This window comes from Caenorhabditis remanei, chromosome I (assembly GCF_010183535.1).
Source record: "Caenorhabditis remanei strain PX506 chromosome I, whole genome shotgun sequence".
Lineage (NCBI taxonomy): Eukaryota > Metazoa > Nematoda > Chromadorea > Rhabditida > Rhabditidae > Caenorhabditis > Caenorhabditis remanei.
Genome location: NC_071328.1, coordinates 4,266,659 through 4,286,500, shown reverse-complemented (window position 1 = coordinate 4,286,500; position 19,842 = coordinate 4,266,659). Strand labels below are relative to the sequence as shown.

General features: G+C 36.9%; 1 protein-coding gene across 1 annotated transcript; it reads right to left on the bottom strand.

Moving 5' to 3' along the window:
• Positions 1-32: 32 nt before the first annotated feature.
• On the bottom strand, positions 33-8,822 carry GCK72_000661 (uncharacterized protein; the record flags this gene model as incomplete). Its single annotated transcript, XM_053722609.1, has 9 exons — positions 33-133; positions 184-258; positions 1,321-1,560; positions 1,620-2,012; positions 3,259-3,331; positions 4,390-4,461; positions 7,263-7,469; positions 7,518-7,697; positions 8,688-8,822. The coding sequence occupies 9 exons, from the start codon at positions 8,820-8,822 to the stop codon at positions 33-35; spliced, it is 1,476 nt and encodes a 491-aa protein (XP_053591254.1).
• Between the last annotated feature and the right edge of the window lie 11,020 nt (positions 8,823-19,842).

Here is a 19,842-nt window from a genome sequence, read left to right as displayed (position 1 = left end):
AGAAAACAAATATTAAAGATAAAAATACACATTTAAGACTCGGAGACAGTGGTTCCGTCTTGAGCGAATAATACTCCTTGGTATGTGATTCCGTTGATCTCCATTGACACTGACATTGAGTTTTTGGAATTTTCTGAAATTTGAAAAAAAGGAGAATTTGAAGAAAATAAAGTTTCTAAATACCTGATTGTTTTGTACTAATTCGTAAACTGGAGGCTCCATTCGATTTGTGATCATTCTCCAGTTTCGCTCGTTTCACTGAAAATGATATTTGGTGAAAACTCATTAGCAGGTCTCACAGAGCCATAAACTTTCAGAATAACTCAATTTTTGTAGAGTATACAGATTAAGACTAGAACTACATTTTTGTAGTTGATCACTTTTTTGTACAAGTTTTCCGGAGAGAGATATATGTTGTGGAAGTTGACAATGATAGGTCACAATCGGAACATGCACCATTTTCAAAGCGCTATAACTTTTTATGGAGCACGTTTACAAAAAAGTTGTTAACTGCAAAAATGGAGATCTAGACTTGTTCTATAAGAAACATGTAATTTTAAACTTGTTGAATATTATTTTGCTTTGTTTAACACGCTCAAAGTTAACTGAAAGTTGCTAAATTCTGCTATGTGAGAAATTGTTGAACATTTTAAATTTACAATAGTTCCAATCTAGATTTTTATTTTGTAGATAGTAATTCCGTTGTATTAAGTTTTCAGAAAAAGATATAAACCTTGAAAGTTTACAATTTTTCATACCTACAGTGCCGGTCAAAAGGTTGTAAAAGATGTAGTTTTCAGTTGAAATCGTCCCACTTTGAGAGAGTGTCATGATAATACTGATTGTTCCATCAAATAGATTGAAAATGAATTATACATATCAGAAATATAACTTTATTTTTGTAGTTGACAACTTTTTTGTACGGAATCTCCCTAGAGAGTTGTGAACATTTTAAGACGAATCGCACTATTTCGCACTGAAATTGGTCGATTCTTTGACAATACTTCTTAGGATGATGGGACCGTACAAAATAGTTGTCAACTACAAAAATGAAGCTCCATTTGTGATCTTTATAATCCATAAACAATCAATATTGTGAGACTATCAGGGAGGCCGTGTCACACTCACAAAGTGGACCATTTTAGACTAAAAACTGCAAGTGTCACGTTCTTTATGGCCATATCTCACTAGGGAAAGCTTTTACAAGGAAGTGATGTATTACAAAATTGAAGATCTAGACTTGTTCTATCTTCATTATAAGAATTGAACCTATCCGGCAATTTTCGGAACCGTGGCACCTCTTAATCATATCCAACTCACCAGGAATATCCGAATCATTGCTCGACGTGGATTCCCTTCCAGAACTATGATGATGTCCTCCGTTTCCATTGGATAACGATGCGAGTCCGAGACTTTGTCTGGCAACTTGTTCGGCTGCTCGTTGTGCTCTTTCCAGATTCCGTTGATGAGCTTCAAGAATTGCCATCTGCTCAGCACCGTAACCCGCACCGAATAAGCCGCTGGCTTGGAGGTTCAGCGTGTTTTCATCATCTAGGAGGTCTGAAATTTCAGGGAATTGTTTTCAGGGAATTATTATTTAAATTCAAAAAAAAACCAACCATTTCTCATTCCTAATCCATTTAACTGCTTATTAAGCATACTCGCCGCTGCATTCGCTGCATGTGGAAGTTGAAATGGAAGTGGAAACGGAGGAGCCGTCCGTCTACCCGGAGCTTCTCGACGATTCCCATCAATTGCTTGTTGTAAATCCGATTGATTCGATAATTTCTCTTTTTCACACTCATAATCATACAAATATTTCTGATATTGTGTTCGAAGAGTGAACGCTGCGGAGGTGATTGACGACGGGAGATTCAGTCCTTTCGTGATTTCTCTCCATAACTTTTTATTGATTATTTCAACGAGACCACCGTGTTGGACGACGAGTCGGTATAATTCATAGAGATCGAGTACTTGTTTTGCCATTATTGGGATACGTGTCACCGGTTTTCCTGGAAATTAGTCCTGTGAAAAACTCAAAACTTCAAAAATGTGCAAAAATGGCAAAGATATTCCCATAAACTTGAATTTTTGATATATTACAGATTAAGCTTAGATTTACAACTTTGTAGTTTACAACTTTGTTGTGAAAGCTCTCCGGATAGAGATATTTTTCAGAAAAGTTGAACAGTTCTACCCAAAATTGAAATTATCTTCTTTCTCTGCATTGTACTGTTTCTACAAAAAAGTTGTCAAATACAAAAGTGTAGATCTATTCTTGTTCGTTTTAAAAATTAAAAATTGTATTTTTTGGAACAATTTATTGCTCTGAAGCATATTCTTGAAGTTGCCAGTTTTTAGCAAAAATAATCAGTAAATTCTTGAAAACCGGCAAACTTCAGAAGTGTAGAACAGTGTCAAAAATGATTCCGGTATTTTGAAGTTTTGGCAAGTAGTAGTTTAAGACAAGTTCAATGTTTTTGTAGTGCACAACTTTTTTCAACAATTCCTCCAAAATGAGTTGTAGCACCTAGAAGGTGGTAATTGTTGAAATTAAAGTTACCAACTTTCAAGAGTTATATCTTCCTCTGGTAAAAACGGACAAGAAAGTTGACAACTACAAAATCATAGATCTAGATTTTTTTCTATTTGTATAACAAAATTTCAAAGCTCTAGCTCTATTTTTATCCCCGTGGCACAATTTCAAAGTTGACCGCTATCAGAGGTACAGTACCTTTTCAGTTGAAATTCTCCAACTTTGAGAGTGTGTAATAGTAATACTGATTGTTCCATCAAGTAGATTTCTAATGAATCTCATAGATTAAAAGTAGAGCTTCTTTTTTGTAGTTGACAACCTTTTTTGCACGAGCACTCCCTAGGAAGTTACGTATCGATAAAGTGATTTCTCCCTCTAATCGACCAATTTCAGTGAAAAATAGTGCGGTTTTTGAGCTGTCCCCTTAAAATGTCCATAACTCTCTAGGGAGTGTTCGTACAAAAAAGTCGTCAACTACAAAAATGAAGATCTACTTTTGATCTATGAGATTCATAAAAAATCTACTTGATGGGACAATCAGTATTACCATGACACACTCTCAAAGTTGGACCTTTTCAACTGAAAAAGCCAAAATGTAATATCTTTTTGGCCGGTACTGTAAAAGATATTTCTGTCAATTTATCAAATTAAAATCTGTTTTATCCTCTTCAATTAGTTTTTCAATTCAAACTTTTCTCATATATTTCTCCAGAATCTCTCACCTATTCTATGCATGAAATTGAGCCAATCATCCAACCATTCCTTCCTTTTCACATCGTCTGACAACTCGTACAACTGCAAAAAACTTAATTTATTTTCCAAACTTTTTCTCCCCATCAAAACATGCTCATTTTGTTCTTTTTCTTCTTGAGTAATAAGTATAATATACTCAAATGAGACACCACTCCGCCTGTTTCCTTTCCTTTCTCATAATTAAATATTCGTTTTGACTCGCAAAAGAAACCACTCAATTAGTTTTCTTAAAAAGGAAGGACGAGAAAGAAGGGTAATTGATGGAAAATTGTAATAGTTAATGGCTCAATATGAGGGGGAGTGAGAGAGTGAGAGAGACACAGAGACGAAGAGAGAAATGGGGTTACTGTAGTTGAGTTCATGGCGCTCCACCCATCTTAAAGCTGGACGACTAAAACAAAAAATCCAAAAAAGTCAGATTTTGCGCCAAAGACGCCCCAGATTAGAATGTTCTGAATTCGAGTTACGGCAAGGTTTCTGTAGTTCTGGGGTACTGTAACTTTCTATCTTGAAAAGTACAAAAGCTCGGAAAATTACTTCGAGAGCAGAACCAATATCTCGAGAAATTCTCTCTTTTTTCAGATTTCTAACGCGCCAAAGTCACCCCAGACTTGAACTTTCTAAGGCTAAAACACACAGTTTTTTTTCGGATTCATCCGCGCTAAAGGCGCACCAGCCCAATAGATCTTTAAAATAGCTTCGACTACTGTATCCATACCCCTGCTCCAACTACTCTCAATTCGAAAACGCGCCAACGTCACGCCAGTCTCTCTCTTCATAAATCAAACCATAAATTGTTCTCCTCCGGATGGCAACCAATTCCATCTCTTCCTCTTCCACTCAATTTCTATTATTACATGTTGTAAAAATTGCCCATTATATTCCACTCCGTCTCTCCCTCCTCCAAAATCATTATTATTATTATTAGTTTTAGTTTATTTTATGTCTCTCAAGAGACCATTTTCGAAAAAAAAAGATTGAGTTTTAGTAGTCATCGTGTGTGAGGATAGAGCAAAAGCACGTAAAGCAGAAAACCAAAACAAAAAAATCATTCGATTATTGTTTTTTTTTCTCTTTCTCACACAATGATGACCACAAACCTCAGAAAGTTTATCGATGCTTCCAAACTTTTCCCAGAATTCTTCCAAGTTCGACGGGGATATTGAGCGATTCTGTAATTTGAAAAGAAAAGGGGTAAGTCGGGTGGAATTTCTACTGGGTGGTTGCAAAATTTTTATAACCGAAAACCGAAATTGAAATACAGAATACTGTAGGATTACTGTAGTCGCGGTTGCCTTCAGAAAAGGAGAAAAGCGTCAAAGGCACGCCCGTTAGAGTTAATGTTTCATGGCCTAGGTTTACATGTACACGTTTTCTAGTCCGTTGAAATACCACATTGTTCGGAGAGTTATGCGCCTTTAGAGGTAGGCACCTGGGAGGAGAGACGCAGACAGTCAGGCGCTCTCGTTTCTCTGCGCCTCTCCTCCCAGGTGCCTAACTTTAATGGCGCATATCTCAAAAACCAAAAGAGATATCAAAAAGTTGTCAACTACAAAAATGTAAATCTAGGTTTGCTCCATAACATACCAAAAAATGAATATGTGGAACAATTTTTTCTCAGTTTATCGCGGGCTAGAACCTTGCTTATCTTTTCTCTTGTAGTTGAAACCGCTCAACTTTGAACCTTTGTATCTCAAAAACGTGATCAGTTATCAAAAAATTGTAAATTGCAAAAATTTTGCTTAAGACTTGTTCTATAAGATATTAAAAACTCAATTGTAGGAAACATAATTTCGCGCCATGCGACCTCTTTGAAAGTTTAGTTAGCTCTCTTGTCAGCCTATCAAACTTCAGAGCCCCGTATCTCCAAACCTAGAAAAACTATCAAAACGTGGCACTTTTTGCTTTATTCGCTCTCCTGTTCGTTCTTCCTACCCCAATCAGCTGATAATAGTGTCAAAAAGTTGTTGAAACGAACATAAATACAAAAGACTTAATTCTTCTCTTTTCTTCTTTTCTTACATTATTAATCCGTCCGATTGGAAGCCAATCGGCTCGGTAAACAATCACTCATGCCTCCGGGGCACTTCTCGACAAGATTTAGGCGGAAGTGAGAGAGAGAAAACGAATCAAATCAATATCGAATCGGAGAGAAAAAGAGAGAGAGAAAATGGAGCGAGAGGGGAGGATTGTTTGATATAGAAATACTACTGTATCAACCTATCAGGAGGAGGGAATCGGGAATTTCAAAAAGGACAGAAATCTGAGAAATCTGAAGTTTTGAGAAATTCGATTAGATGTAATATATTTTCAGTTTTAGTTTAGAATCGAAATTCCAGCATTTGGGATCCGATATTCGGGAATCTGAAACATAAAACTCTAGAATCACGAGTTATGACTCTGGGGATCACATTTCTGAGCCTAGAATCAGAAATCCGAAGTAGAATCCTGGATTCCTAGATTCTGCGAACTTCGTTTCAACTGAAAAATCAAAAAATCACGGATTCTGGATTTCGATCGTTAGATTCCGAATTTTCTATTCAGGGACACTTGAATCAGATGTCTAGATTCTGAAACTCAAATTCAGAAGCCTGGAATCAGTCAACTCGATTGTGACGGTCAGATTCAGGAATCGTAACTTCGAATAAAAGATTCTGGATTCTGGATTCTGGATCCAACATTCTAAATCTAGGATTCCGGTCAAAAATGGTCAAAAACTAGCTCTTTCGATCATTCGAAAATACAAAAATGTCTAAATTGAAAACTGAGAAAAACCGAAATTCAAGAAAAATTCGGATTCGTTATGGCAATTCCAGATTTCTGAAATCACAACATCTTGAAAACTGGAATGCTAGGATTCTGGAATTCAAAAAATCCCAACTTTCAAAATCATAGATTCTCAAAAATGCACTTAAACTTTAAAATCTTGAAATTCTGAAATTATGTTATTCAAAATTTCTTCTAATCCCGAGTTACGGACTCCCAATTTCCTAAAATTCACGCTTCACACCATCCCAAAATAGTTTGTATATCCAACTCATAATTGATTAGTTCTCTCTCTTCAGGTAGCTCTTCTCATTCATTCGAAAACCTACTAATTATTGAGTTATTCTCTGGAGAAGAGACGAAGAAGAAGTTCTCTCTAACAACACGAGTTAATTAGTGATTCGAAGAGAGTGTGAACAATAGATTTGTAAAGCGTGTCAACACAATATGTCTTCATCTTTAATTCTGAAAAGAAGAGAAGAGATGGAGAGGGATTACTGTAGTTCACGTAGGGGGGACATAATTAACAAAGTTCTCGTATCTATGGAAATTTGAGAGATGAATATGAGAATGGAGGATTTTAAACGAATTCTGACGGACTGGAAACTACAAAAATCCGATTCTTTGTGACCGAGAAAATGCAAAAGTTCGGTCATTTCACAAAGTGCAATTGTGCTCTACCGAAACTTCGGTGGAGAGGGGTGATACGGTAGGGCACATTTGCATTATTAGCACGGCACGCTTCTTACAACCGCGCTCTACTGAAACCGATGAAAATTGTGTGCGAAACTGAGAGACATTTTTCAAGGGCATTTCAGTGGAGCGCAATTGTAAGAACTGTGCAGAGATAATAAGTAAAATTTCATCATTTCCATACAAAAATTCACGGAAAACACAAAAACCACACTTTTTAGTGTTGGTGGCCGAACTTTCGCACCTCTTGGTTTTCTAGGCCACCAGATCTACTGGAACTCTGATAAGTGGGTCTCAAAACAGCTGTAATATTGCAAACGCGCTCTACCGAACTACCGAAACCCAACTCTCGGTAGAGCACGTTTTCTAGGCCACCAGCTTTCAAAAGTACGTTCTACTGGAACTTTGAGAAATAGGTGTCATGTCAATCAAAAGCGCTGTGATATCGCAAACACGCTCTACCGAAACTGAAATTTCGATGGAGCGCGTTTCCTTCCAACTCGATTTGACTAACCTGTTTAAACTGTTCCTCATACGACCATGCTGGACCGGATGGGTTGACTCCAGACTCTGACGGTTCTTCTGATTTCACGGACGTCTCCTTCCTGAATCCGCCTAACGTCAAGTCCTCCGGCTCAATTCCATTCGTATTCTCCTCATCATAATCATCTAAACCCGGCGACATAGCTGTCAATCCAGACGCCAAACCGAGTAGCTGTTGCTGAAATGCATCGATTGAAGAATGGAATTGATGCCATTTCCTTGGTACCTGAATACTGAATGGTCCTTGAAGTGCTTGAAATATTGGTGGAAGATTGAGAGGCGTCCGCAGATTTGAGAGGTTCAATTGAGAATTTAATAGACGCTGAACCACTTTTTGGCGGGACTCCAGATCGAATACATTCAGATTTGCAGCCAAATCTGGGGATGCCGGAGGAGTGCATTTCTGCTGAAAGAATGAGATGAGATGGGAATCCAGGGAGGTCTCCTGAAATATCGGGGTCAGTTTTGATATTCAAAATTTAAATTTGAGAATTGAAGTTTTAAAAAGAAACTAAGATTTAAGATTCCTAGTTCAGCTGAGTTTGAAAAATCAATCCTCAAAGTACTGCTCGAAAATTCTCGTTAGCAGTTCATTTTTCACTCTTCTCTAAAATAATTTTTCATTCTAAATCAAGTTTAGCTCCATATTTTTGTAGTTGACAACTTTTTGATCTCTCTAGTGAATACGCAGAGAAACGAGAGCACCTCACTGTCTGCGCCCTCTCTCCCTCCGTTCCTTTACTTCAAGGTATTATAACTCATTCGGGACAGTTTTTACAAAAAAGTTGTAAACTACAAAAATAGAGATCTAAACATTTCTAACAATTTGATAGTTAAATTTTAAAATTTGAACAAAAATGAAATATGTTACAAGAGGTCAAAGCTTGACACATTTCGGTTAGAAATTGGCATCGACCTCACTCATATCTTAGAATCACTCATATCTCAAAAATCAAAAAAGTTACGAAAAACTTGTCAACTACAAAAATAAAGATCACAACTTGCCCTAAAATATAAATATAAAATTGAGTGCAATGGACCTACTGGAGACATCGTTACACTATCTTAAGGTTGATGTTTTTTCAAAAGAACTAAAACTGTTCAATGTAAAAACGCTTATATCTCCAAAGTCTGTAGAGTTAGAAAAAAGTTGTTAACTACAAAAACTGAGTACTAATCTCAATCTGGAACATATCAAAAATTCGAAATTCTAGAGCAGTCCGCGGCTTTCTAGCACATTGGTAAATAGGCATCACTTTAAAGACGCATATCTCAAAATTTTGAATAGCTAGAAAAAAGGTGTCAACTGCAAAAATGAAGATCTAAGCTTTTTTCTACATTATATCAAAAACTGAAACTCCTGACATCACACAAAAGACCAAAAAAAAGTACAAACCTCATCAGCCTGATCATCTTGTCTCTCATCACAATTACTACTAGTCTCATCATTTCCAGATCCAGCACCTCCATTCACAATATCTTGAGCCTCTTTTGACATACTAACAAACAGTTGCGGTTCGTCGATCCGCATCTGCCTTCCTGCAAAAGAATTCGTTTCAATTATCATTCATCGTCATCACGGTCATCAAAAAAGAAAGAGTTCCCCTCTGGCCACACCAGAAATCTAATGGGTAACACATGTTTTGTTCGTGTTATTTGAGAGAGAAAGAGATCTCAAATGAACTCTTTTCGCCCGTTTTTTTCATCGCTTCTCGGGCGGGAAAAAATGAAAAAATGGGCGGCCATTATAGTTTCATATCGCATCAATTAGTGGGGAGAAGCGGGGAAGGAATTCAGATAGAGAACAACTGTTTAGAGACGTTTTTTGTTGTGTGAGAGATTTACATCATATTGAAAAAAACTGGGGAGATTCTGGAGAGTTCTCTCTGTCAGAAGAAGAGAAGGAGAAGAAGATCCAAGTGCAATTTTATGGGGGTCTAATCGAGAATGACACGATTTTCGTGGGGGGAATGAGCAGAGAGATAACGAAAGATGAGGAATTCAGGGTGAGAAAAAAAAGTACATCGGCTACATTTGAATCTCGGAAATGGTGAATGCGCTCTACTGAAAACTGACAAATTCTAAACAATGTAAACTTGATGAGCCGAAGAATCCGAAAAACCTTTTTTCTTCCCCGAATTTTGAAAATCTGGGGAAGAAAAAAAGAAGAAGAAATGATAGTTCGAATGAAGAAATGACAGTTCGGTAGAACGAGATTGCAGGAATCGAAAAGTTGGCGCAACTGAATGATAAGTTCTATCTGAAATTGGAGAATCTAGAATCTAGTAGCTCGAAAACTTTTGAATTCGATGGCTTTATGCAAGAATATATGTTTTAAAATTAAAAGTTAGGTAATTCCGGTTTTGAGATATAGGGCCTAATTTTTCAAAAATCAAACATGAAACTGAAAAATGACTTTTTGAGTTTTCTAGATTATCGACAATTCCAGTGAGAGATTGCACAAATTTTCCGATGAGACTGTTTTCAGAATCAAATTCTTTTTCAAGTTCCGTTTGAAAAATGTACTAAAAGCTGAAACTCGAGTACTAAAACTTGACCTACTTATGGTTGTTTATTTGATTCTTAATTTCGTAATTATTTAATTACTTAATTACTGAAAGCCAAAGAGTAAACCTGATTCAAAATCATTATGAGCCGTGACTTAATCGTCCCCCAAGAATTATATTACAACTAACTACGGATTGAAAAACTCAAAACCTCACATTCTCAAAAACGTAGAAACGAATGCCATAAAAGGTAACATCGCTCTACCGGTAACCATGAAAAAAGCGATATCAATAGAGCGAGCTTGCATAGAAAGTGCAGTTACAAGTGGCCTACGTGGAATCTTTGAAAAGACTCCTTGTTTGTCTAGATAGAAAAAGGGGAAAAGCCAAATAAAAGTGATGAATCGAATAAAAATATTCAATCAAAATTTGCATATCATATCATCAATTGAAAACTCGTGTTCGCGTTTTTATCAACATCCAAATAGAAAAAAAACGGGAAGAAGAATTGAAAAACGAAACAATTTCTGTGTTAAACAAGTGAGTGAGCACAAGACCAGATTACATCGATTACCGTAATCCGTTCTGAACTTTGCGCTATATCAATTAGACAAACTGTCAGTGTCAGAAATAGTGTGTGAGATGTGGAGAGTGTCATCACAGTCAATTTTTCTTCTTGTTTCAAACAGTGTCTTTCTCGGTTGTCAATTGAGAGCACAGCGAGAACAAGATGCGCAATATTGAGGCGCAAACATTTGGGGCAGGAGGGATGATATTTTGCGCCCACTTGGATGCTCTCTCTCTCTTGTTAAGCAATACGGTAATCAGTCGTCAATGGATTGTATCTCGACACACTTGACAAACAATCACTCTTCTAATACAATAGTATTTCAAATTGAAATGAAAGAGAAGAAGAATGAAGAGTACAAGTGGGGGAAGATAGATAAGGACGAAGAAATTAAAATGAAATGCAAAAAGTTGAAGAGTAGGAGTAGAAAGACTCTCTCTGACCAATCAAGCCGCATATTAAGGCCACGCCTACTTTTTTGGAGCGTGGAGAAGGGGGAGGGGGGCTTCTCTTCTAAAAATGGGAGGAGGGCGCAGAGAAATTGAAGGAGAAGACGGGCGGCCGACGACGATTACGATAGAATTGGAAGGAGGCGGGGCTTCGATGAAGACGTTGGGGAAATTGAACTACCTCTAATAGATCGGCATCCTTCTTATGAGGTCACGCCCTACTGCACTAACAGATTTGTTGTAAACACGCTCCATTAGGAAGGGACAAAAATAATTATCAGTTCAGCACAGTTCTTACAACTGCGCTCCACCGAAATGCCCTTAAAAATGTGTATTTTTCTCTGATTCTCTCAATTTCGTACACAATTTTCTTAGGTTTCGGTAGAGCGTAATAATCGCGCGATAGTTTTGATAAAATTCAAAGTGAATCCTTAACATTTTGAAAATTTTTCGCAAAATTTTCCAAGATTTCTTCACATTCTCTAGAAGATGTCATGAAGGTCAATTAACTCCGAATTTTAATTTTTATAGTCAAACAAACCTAGAACTTCGTTTTTGTAGTTGACAACTTTTTAATATCTCTTCTTTTTCTATATGAAAAACGTTTACATTAGAGCGCACTTCAAAAAATCTGTTCAGTTTTTTTTTCAAAAATTGAAAAAAAGTTGTTTTTTTTTCAAAAATTGAAAAAAAGTTGTTTTTTTTTTAAGGTTTTGTTTTTAAAGGCTCATATCTCGAAACCTAGAAGAGCTATCAAAAAAGGGTCAACTAACAAAATGTAGCCCTACACTTGAGCTACAACACGGCATAACATAAAAAGGGATGAGAATACGCGCAGAGAAGTCAGACTGTCTCGCTTCTCTGCACCCTCTCCCTCTCTCTCTCTCTTCTTGGGTATCTTTAAAAGCGCATATCTCAAAAACTAGAATAGCTATCAAAAAGTTGTCAACTACCAAAATGAAGCGCTAGGTTTTTTCTATAAAACTATATAAATTTGAAAGTAATGGGATAAATGCAAACATTGCTACATAATAGCAAAGTTAGGCGATTTCAAACTGGACAATTGGATGTGCTCTACAAACTACAGAGGTCATGATTCATTCTCGAGTCAACACTAAAAACTTTGAACCTCATATAACAAAAGTTTACTCAGCATAGAATAAAACCAATCTAGGCTACCGTACCCCCTCACACCTCCACATCAAAAAATGAGAGATTGAATGTGTTTCCGCAAAAGAATCCACTTCGGTTGGGCTATCATTACCCTCTGCCTCTCCTTTATCTTCTCATTTCACTCCCCTTTTCTCATTTTCATTCATTCCATTTTTTTCTTCTCTCAGAGCTCGTTCATCGTCTTCCTTCGGCCCGCCACCGTCAAGAGATCCGACCTGACACGAGATATGTGTCCGAACACTCTCTGGCTCACCCTCTTTTCTCTCTTTATATCATTTATCACTTATCTTTTTTCGATTCAGTTGAGACTGACTGAGAGCATCCCACCGGAGCAAGGACATGATGTGATGGGAGAGCATTGAGAAAAAAGATGACTCGCTTCGATAAATATATATAAACGATCGGATTCTGTATAGATGGGAACAAGATTGATTGACATTCGATTGAGAGATGACTGAAGACTTTTTAATGAATCAGAATCTTCGCGGATCCTACTGGAAGGATCTTCTCAAAGCTCATCTCATCTCGGAATTCCCAAATTTGTCTACGTCTTTCTGCCTTTATCAGAAATCGTCCCGGTGGCCGCGGCTGGTCTACTCTCTTGCCTCCCACGCAACTTATCCCAGTTCGGTTTTGCTATTTTTTGGTTCCCGTTATTTTTTGGTAACCAGAAAGTGCAAGGTAACACCTCTGAAGTGTGTGTGGTCGTGACAGGAGCCAAGAAAAGAAGAAAAATGAGAGTGGTGTCAAAGAAAGATCGAAGTGAGAGAGAGAGGTCCAGTGGCAAGAATTTTGTGGTGAAAAGAATAGGAAATCCGAAGAAGAAAAAGAGAAAGAGACTGGAGACCATGTTGTTGTTTTTGTTTGATGGAGGATCGACAGGTGCTGATGGACATAATTGGCGACACGGAGTTAATAGGAGGAGGAGGAGAGGAGACGCTGGTTTACAACTGTTGAATGTGAATTAGGGAATGAATTATTAGGGGGTTACGGTAGATTTGATTTAGAGATGTTTAGAGATGTCGATTTAACCCGTAAATCTACACTGGGTTACTGTAGAGTTAAATGATTTTATACCTGTCAAGGCCCGGCTTCAAAAAACAAACCATTTGTTTTAAAAACTTTTTCTGCAATTTTTACAATTTTTCATCGAAAATGTGAACATTTTTGATGATTTTTCAGAATTTCTTCTAAAATGAATGATAGAATGATCGAGAATTTGACTTTTTCGAGGAAAAAATTCGAAAAAATTTGAATATTGAATTTGGCGCCAATTTGCAGACTCTCAGAACTTTTTCTACGTTTTTTTGTCTAAAACTCTAAGGAAATATGAAAATGAGCTCTATTGTGAGGCTCACCAGATTTCCAAAACTCTAAAATTTTAAGATTTTTTTCAGATTCGCATAAAATATTTTGAACCGAGAGGCTATTAGCACGGTACGCTTTTTACAACCGCGCTCTACCGAAACCACAGAATTTCGGTAGAGCGCGGTTGTAAGTACTGTGCCGAGCCAATATGTAATTGCGCTCCAGTGCAATTTTTTCTCGAAATTTCAATGTTTTAATATTTAGATTTCCCGCAAGTATCCAAAGTTTCTGGAATAGAAGTCTAGCTGCAAATTCAATGGAGCGCGTTCGCAATCTATCGTACTCCCTTATCATGCCACGTTTCGTCTCTTCTCATGATACCAAACCCCCTACCACGTGTTCTTTCCCAACTACAAATCTATTCTCTCTCTCATTTTCTCAAAAATCTCATTAAAAATGCGAAAGAACAATTTGAAAGTCATAAGTGCAAGTCTCCTCTTCTCAACTTTCTCTCTTTCCATCTTCTTCCCATGATTCTTCAGAATACACTCATCATTCTAAACCTACCGTACTCCCTCCTCTCAATCGGATTCCTTCTTTCCAAAAGATAATTGAGTGGGTGACTCCTCTCTTCGGGGGAGCACCAGAGCACCACTTCATAAATTAATCAATAAAACAAAATATTGTTTCCTCTCTCTACGAGAAAATGAATACAATTGAAAAGAAGAAGAGGGGACACGGGTAATTAGTATGTTGTTATAGAGCATAAGTCAGCTGCCCCCCTCCTCCGTATTCCGTATTGTTCAATTCAGAAGAAGAAGATGAGCATCCAAAAAGAGAGAGACTCCAATTAGGTTCCCCGCCAATGAGCAAAAGGCAACACGGGGGGAAATAGGAAATTAGAAGAGAAAAAAGTGGGGATATTGAAATTGAAATTGACGTGGAGATGGGATTACCACGGTATGGCTCTTGCAACTCCGCTCTACCGAAACTGAGGGAGTGTGGGAAATCGAGAGACGCAGAGAAAGCAGAAACTTGTAAAACCGTCTTGTAATTGTATAAAACCTAAAACGCAAGGAATCACTAATTTTTCTATATCTGAAATTTCTTGAAACATCTCAAAACATTAGGTCCGCGCCAACTTTAAGCCCTTGTAACTTATCTCATTTTTGTTCGAATTCTAAATTTTAACTACCAAATTGTTGTAAATGTTCAGATCTCTATTTTTGTAGTTGACAACTTTTTTGTAAAAACTGTCCCGAATGAGTTATAATGCCTTGAAGTTAGGAACGGAGAGAGAGATTGCGCAGACAGTGAGGCGCTCTCGTTTCTCTGCGTCTCTCCATCTCCAATCTTTAGAGATATCAAAAAGTTGTCAACTACAAAAATGAAGATCTAGGTTTGAGTAACATCAAAATTTAGATTTGGGAATGTTTTGACTTTCTGGGAAGTAGTGGAAAATCTTTAAACCTCACCGAAATTTTCTAAATTTTATTTTTAAAATTTTGCATTTTTTAGAAATTTGGGATCAATGTAATTATCGCTGTTGATTAGCTGCGTTTTTGGGTAATAATTATGCTAGAAACCAAGCCATAGAATCCAAGTTCCGAAATTCAAGAAATTTAGGAAAATATGATTCTACCACAGGTACATACTATAGGTGCACATTTTGAGATCACAGTGTAATTCAGTGTCTTATGAGTGTAAGTCTTATGGTAATTCTACAGTAATCCTACCAAACTACACAGTTATAAATTGTACATAACTAGATATTCAAAACTATCCAAGCTAGGAACTCCGGACAAACAGACACACAGAGAAATCGAAAATCCGCTAGCCATTGAAGACCCTGAGACGAAATGACCTCAATCAAACCTCCTCTCTTCCATTTTTAATCATTGATACTAAAAATTCAAGAATCTATGTCATGTTCCTCTCAAAATCATAAAACGAGTGACTAATCGAGACACGGTTCCAGTCCCTCTTCAACTTACAATTAACACCTCTCCGTGTCATATATAAATCAAAATGGCTCTGTCATCATCTCTTCTCCTCATTTCTTCCTCTCTAATCACCCATCACTCATCAATATTTCTCTGCCAAACACTCTTTTTCAATCTTCATAACCTCTGCAAAGAATTCAGAAAGCTCATCATAAATACCCCTCTTCTTATTACACCACTTGACAAAATAATGGAAGATTTTGCGGGAAAAAAAGAAGAAATTAGAGGGGAGAAGGAGGGAAGGAAGAAGACTACTGTACTGACATATTAATCGGTGTTCGACACGGAAAAACTTCAAAAGAAAAAGAAGAAAGAACTGGTATATACATAGTCATGTAATGGATTACCTATAACCATTTAAAAAGTAAAGAAAACTTATTAAATTCTGTGTTGTGTTGTGTCTTTTCTCTCCGTTGTCATGTCTATAATTGTTCTTTTTCCAACTAACTACAAAGAGTGACAGAATCCCCTTCTCTCAATGATGAAATCATCATTTTGACCCGTTTTGTAAGGAGAGAGACAGGGGCGCATTAATTGTTTTATTATTAGGGGGAATTGGAAAAGAAAGAAGGAGAGAAGAGGTTCAACGAATTAAATGGAGGAAAAAGTTATGATAACGGTCATCAATTGGTTTTTCGAGAGGAATGAGTACGGAGGTGATGACAAATTTGGGAATGAGGTATGGAGGATAGAGGGGGAACATTGTTGAAGAATTTGAGTTAACTTATAGAAAATATTGAAAATTTAGATGGAGGAAACGAATTCTGACGGACTGGAAACTACAAAAATCGGATTCTTTGTGACGGAGAAAATGCAAAAGTTCGGCCACTTCACAAAGTGCAATTGTGCTCTACCGAAACTTCGGTGGAGCGCGGTTGTGAAGGCTTTGAGAAGAATCCGGTAGGGCCATACTTGCATTATATGAAATATTTCGCTCTATTAGCACTGCACTCTTCTTAAAACCGCGCTCTACCGAAGCCGAAGAAAATTGTGTGCGAAATTGAGAGACTCAGAGAAGAAGAGACGCTTTTCAAGGAAATTTCGGTGGAGCGCAGTTGTAAGAACAGTGCTGCGCTAATAAGTAAAATTTCAACTAGTCAAGCTGTCAGACTACAGAAAGGATTCACCAACCCGGACACTTCACAGCTTATTATTCTTCCAAAATCTAACTTTTAACATTTTTTACTGTATTCATCTTATAGAACATTTTGAGAGCTTCATTTTGCAGTATTTATCGAAATTTAACTCTTTTTTGAGATTTTGAGATTATGATTTGAAAAACCGCAGACGCCGAATCGCTACCAACAAAAACAATGCTAATTTTAAGAGCATGCAACATAGCTCAACAGTGCTCAATTTTCACAAAAAATTTATCTAGTTGAAGCATCAATCCTGATCTACATTTTTGCAGTTAACAACTTTTCTGTGGAGTCCCTCTTATTGTAAAAACCGTGCGGCAGTACATATACCTCCCTAAGTTTTTAATAAGGGACCGTACAAAAAAGTTTTCAACTGTGAAAATGGAGATTTAGGTTTGTTTAGTTTGAAAAACATAAATTTGTTTAATTGGGGCTAAAACCGAGATTCTTGAGATGGAACTGAAATGTTTTTACAAAAAAACTACTTATATGTTGAATTTTTTTATTAAACTCAAATTCCTTTTCTAATACAAATACCGTTTCCACCCCAATTTTTTTCAAACCACTCGTTCCGTCTCTCCCAATGAATCATCACCCCAATAAACCCTTAGATAATTTGCAGAATCATTCTAAAAACCAGTCTCTAAAATTTCAATTTGTTCTGATTTTCAGTTTTTCCAGCAGTCGGTACGAATCAAAGGGAATTATCTAATTTGGTAATTAACAGTAATTACCATCACAAAACGAGGAATGACCAATAAAAGAGAGACCAATTGTGATAGTAAGTTTTAACGATTATTGTTAAAAAGGGGGTAAAAGAAGATGAAATCAAATAAATGGAAGCCAAGAAGGGGGTCTCATCAATATAAATCTGGTCTCTTGTAAACCCTCCTACTACATATTTCCCCCCTCTCTCCCCTGGTGCACTATTTATTGACGATGTTCTTCTCGGCTGTTGATTATAACTGAGAGCAAATACAAAGTTAGGGGATGGTAAGACGATCTCGAGGTTGCGCACAAATCAACAATTACTTCTTGTTCACTCCTCTCAACTACCATATTGCCTTCTTCGAATAGAAGAGATTTAGCAAAATGTATCAAACGAGGAGGTGGAGATTGAGAGACAGGGGATCAGATTTCAATGTGTTCGAATGGAAAGATCATCTCAGTCAAAAAGAAGCCGGAGTTGAGTCATAAATAGGATCTAAAACAGAAAAATCAGATATTCTACAGTTATGGCCAAAAATATATCATATTTTGCTGGAAATGCCAAACTTTGAGAGTGCGTTTCGGTATTACTGATTGCCCCTCAAAATAACTTTTTACGGAATCAAATAGGCAAAGAATAGAACTTCATTTTTGTAGTTGACAACTTTTTTGTACGGACACTCCCTAGCAAGCTGTCGACAAACGAATCGACCAATTTCAGTGCAGAATAATGCGATTTTTGAGCTGTCGTCTTAATATCACTATAACTCTCTATAAAGTGCCCTTACAGAAAAGTTGTCAATTACAAAAACGAAGCTCTACTCTTGATCTGTATGATCCATAAAAATTTACTATGTGGGGGAAATTATTTTACTATGATACACTCTCAAAGTTGGGCATTTTCAACTGATAGAGGCAAAATTTGATCTTATTTAGGCAGGAACTGTAACTAACTAGGGAAGGTTATTCAGCTCATTTGAAAGCTGAGAACACGTTTATTCCAAATATATTATTTTCATTTTTGTCTAGAGGGACTGGTATTCGAGAAAAACGGAGTCAAAGTTTTAAAGTCACCAAACCAAATCTCTCTAGACTTTCTGTTGATACAGTGACCTTTAAAATATAAAAATTTGGGTATGTAAAGCAAAAAAACGCTTAATCGAGTTTTAGTCGTTAATTATATAAAGCTCGTTACAAAAAATCTTTCAATCAGTAATTTCAGAGGTACAGACTTTTTTTCTTTTTTTTCGAGGAAATCGCTCAACTTTGAGATTGCGATATTTTTTATTTATTTATTTATTTATTTACGATTTCGTGAATCGTGAAGAGATATGTGTTACATGCTTATCATGACTAGCCACTAATGGTCAAAATTTTGGCTAGCTTGTACATATGATATCTCTGAAACCAAAAGGGCTATCAAAAAGTTGTCAACTACCGGTTTCTCAGATATGACCGTTTTTGGTAGAGTTTCAAAATTCAAAACTCTTTTTTCAGCCTATTCTTATATCGTTATCTCACTCTTAAAAATCCGGATTCATCTAATTTTAATCTACAGTAACCCCTCCCACTTCAGGATTCCCTTCTTCAGAAAACCTCAATTTCCCGCACTTTCCTCTCCTTCCCTTCCCCAGTAATTAATCACCATCAAAAACACGGAAAAAAGGTGTAGAAAAATGGAATGAAAGTAATAAATCAAAATGAGTTGTCCCATCTCTTCTTCTCTCCGTTTTATTTTTCATTTCGAAAATCTCAAAGTGTCGATCACCTCTCCCTTCCTGTCACCTTTTCATCAACTCTTTTGCGATCAGATATTATATAAATTCGAGAGATTTTCGAGAGAGAATGAAATCGGATAAGCAATTAAGAGAAATCAAATGGAAACATTTTCTTCTCCAGTTATTTCTTTCATTCGGAAGGGCATTTTGATCTTATCTCGCCTCTCTCAGTCTTCTTTTAGGTATTGAACCGTCTATTGGTAATTTAAATTCTCCATTTCTTTTCCTATTCTCTCTCTCTCTTTGGAAAATAAAAATAAATATTTTGTGTTGCCAACATCATCAAAATAATCCCGAAGGCATTGTTGAGACTCTTGTCGGGTCCAACTCTAAGAAAGATTCATTTATAAACATTTTAATTTCGACCTACATTTATAAATACTCGCACCACAAAAGGGGGAAGGGAAAAGAGGGGGCGAGTTGGGAGTTGGGAAAGGATTCGGAATGATGAATTGAAAAAATATTTGAATGGTGGAAGATGGGAAGGCGATGGGAAGGAAGAACACGATTTTGGGGAGGAGAGTTTTCCAGAGATGGAATGAAAAATGGACAAGTTTCAGATTTTTGTCAGTTTGAAGTAAAATTTGAATATTTACGATCATCTAGAGCCACGTTACCAACCTGGAGACTCTATTAACCTATTATTACAGATAACGTTTTAAGCACGGCTCCGTTTTTACAACCGCGCTCTACCGAAACAGAGGGAGACTGTGTGGGAAATCGAGAGACGCAGAGAAAGGAGAGACAAAGGATTTTGGTAGAGATTGCAAACCCGTCTTGTAATTGTATATTAGCACGGCACGCTTCTTACAATCGCGCTCTACCAAAACCAAAAAAAAATGTGTGCGAAATTGAGAGACTCAAAGAAAAAAAGAGACATTTTTCGGAGGAATTTCGGTGGAGCGCAGTTGTAAGAAC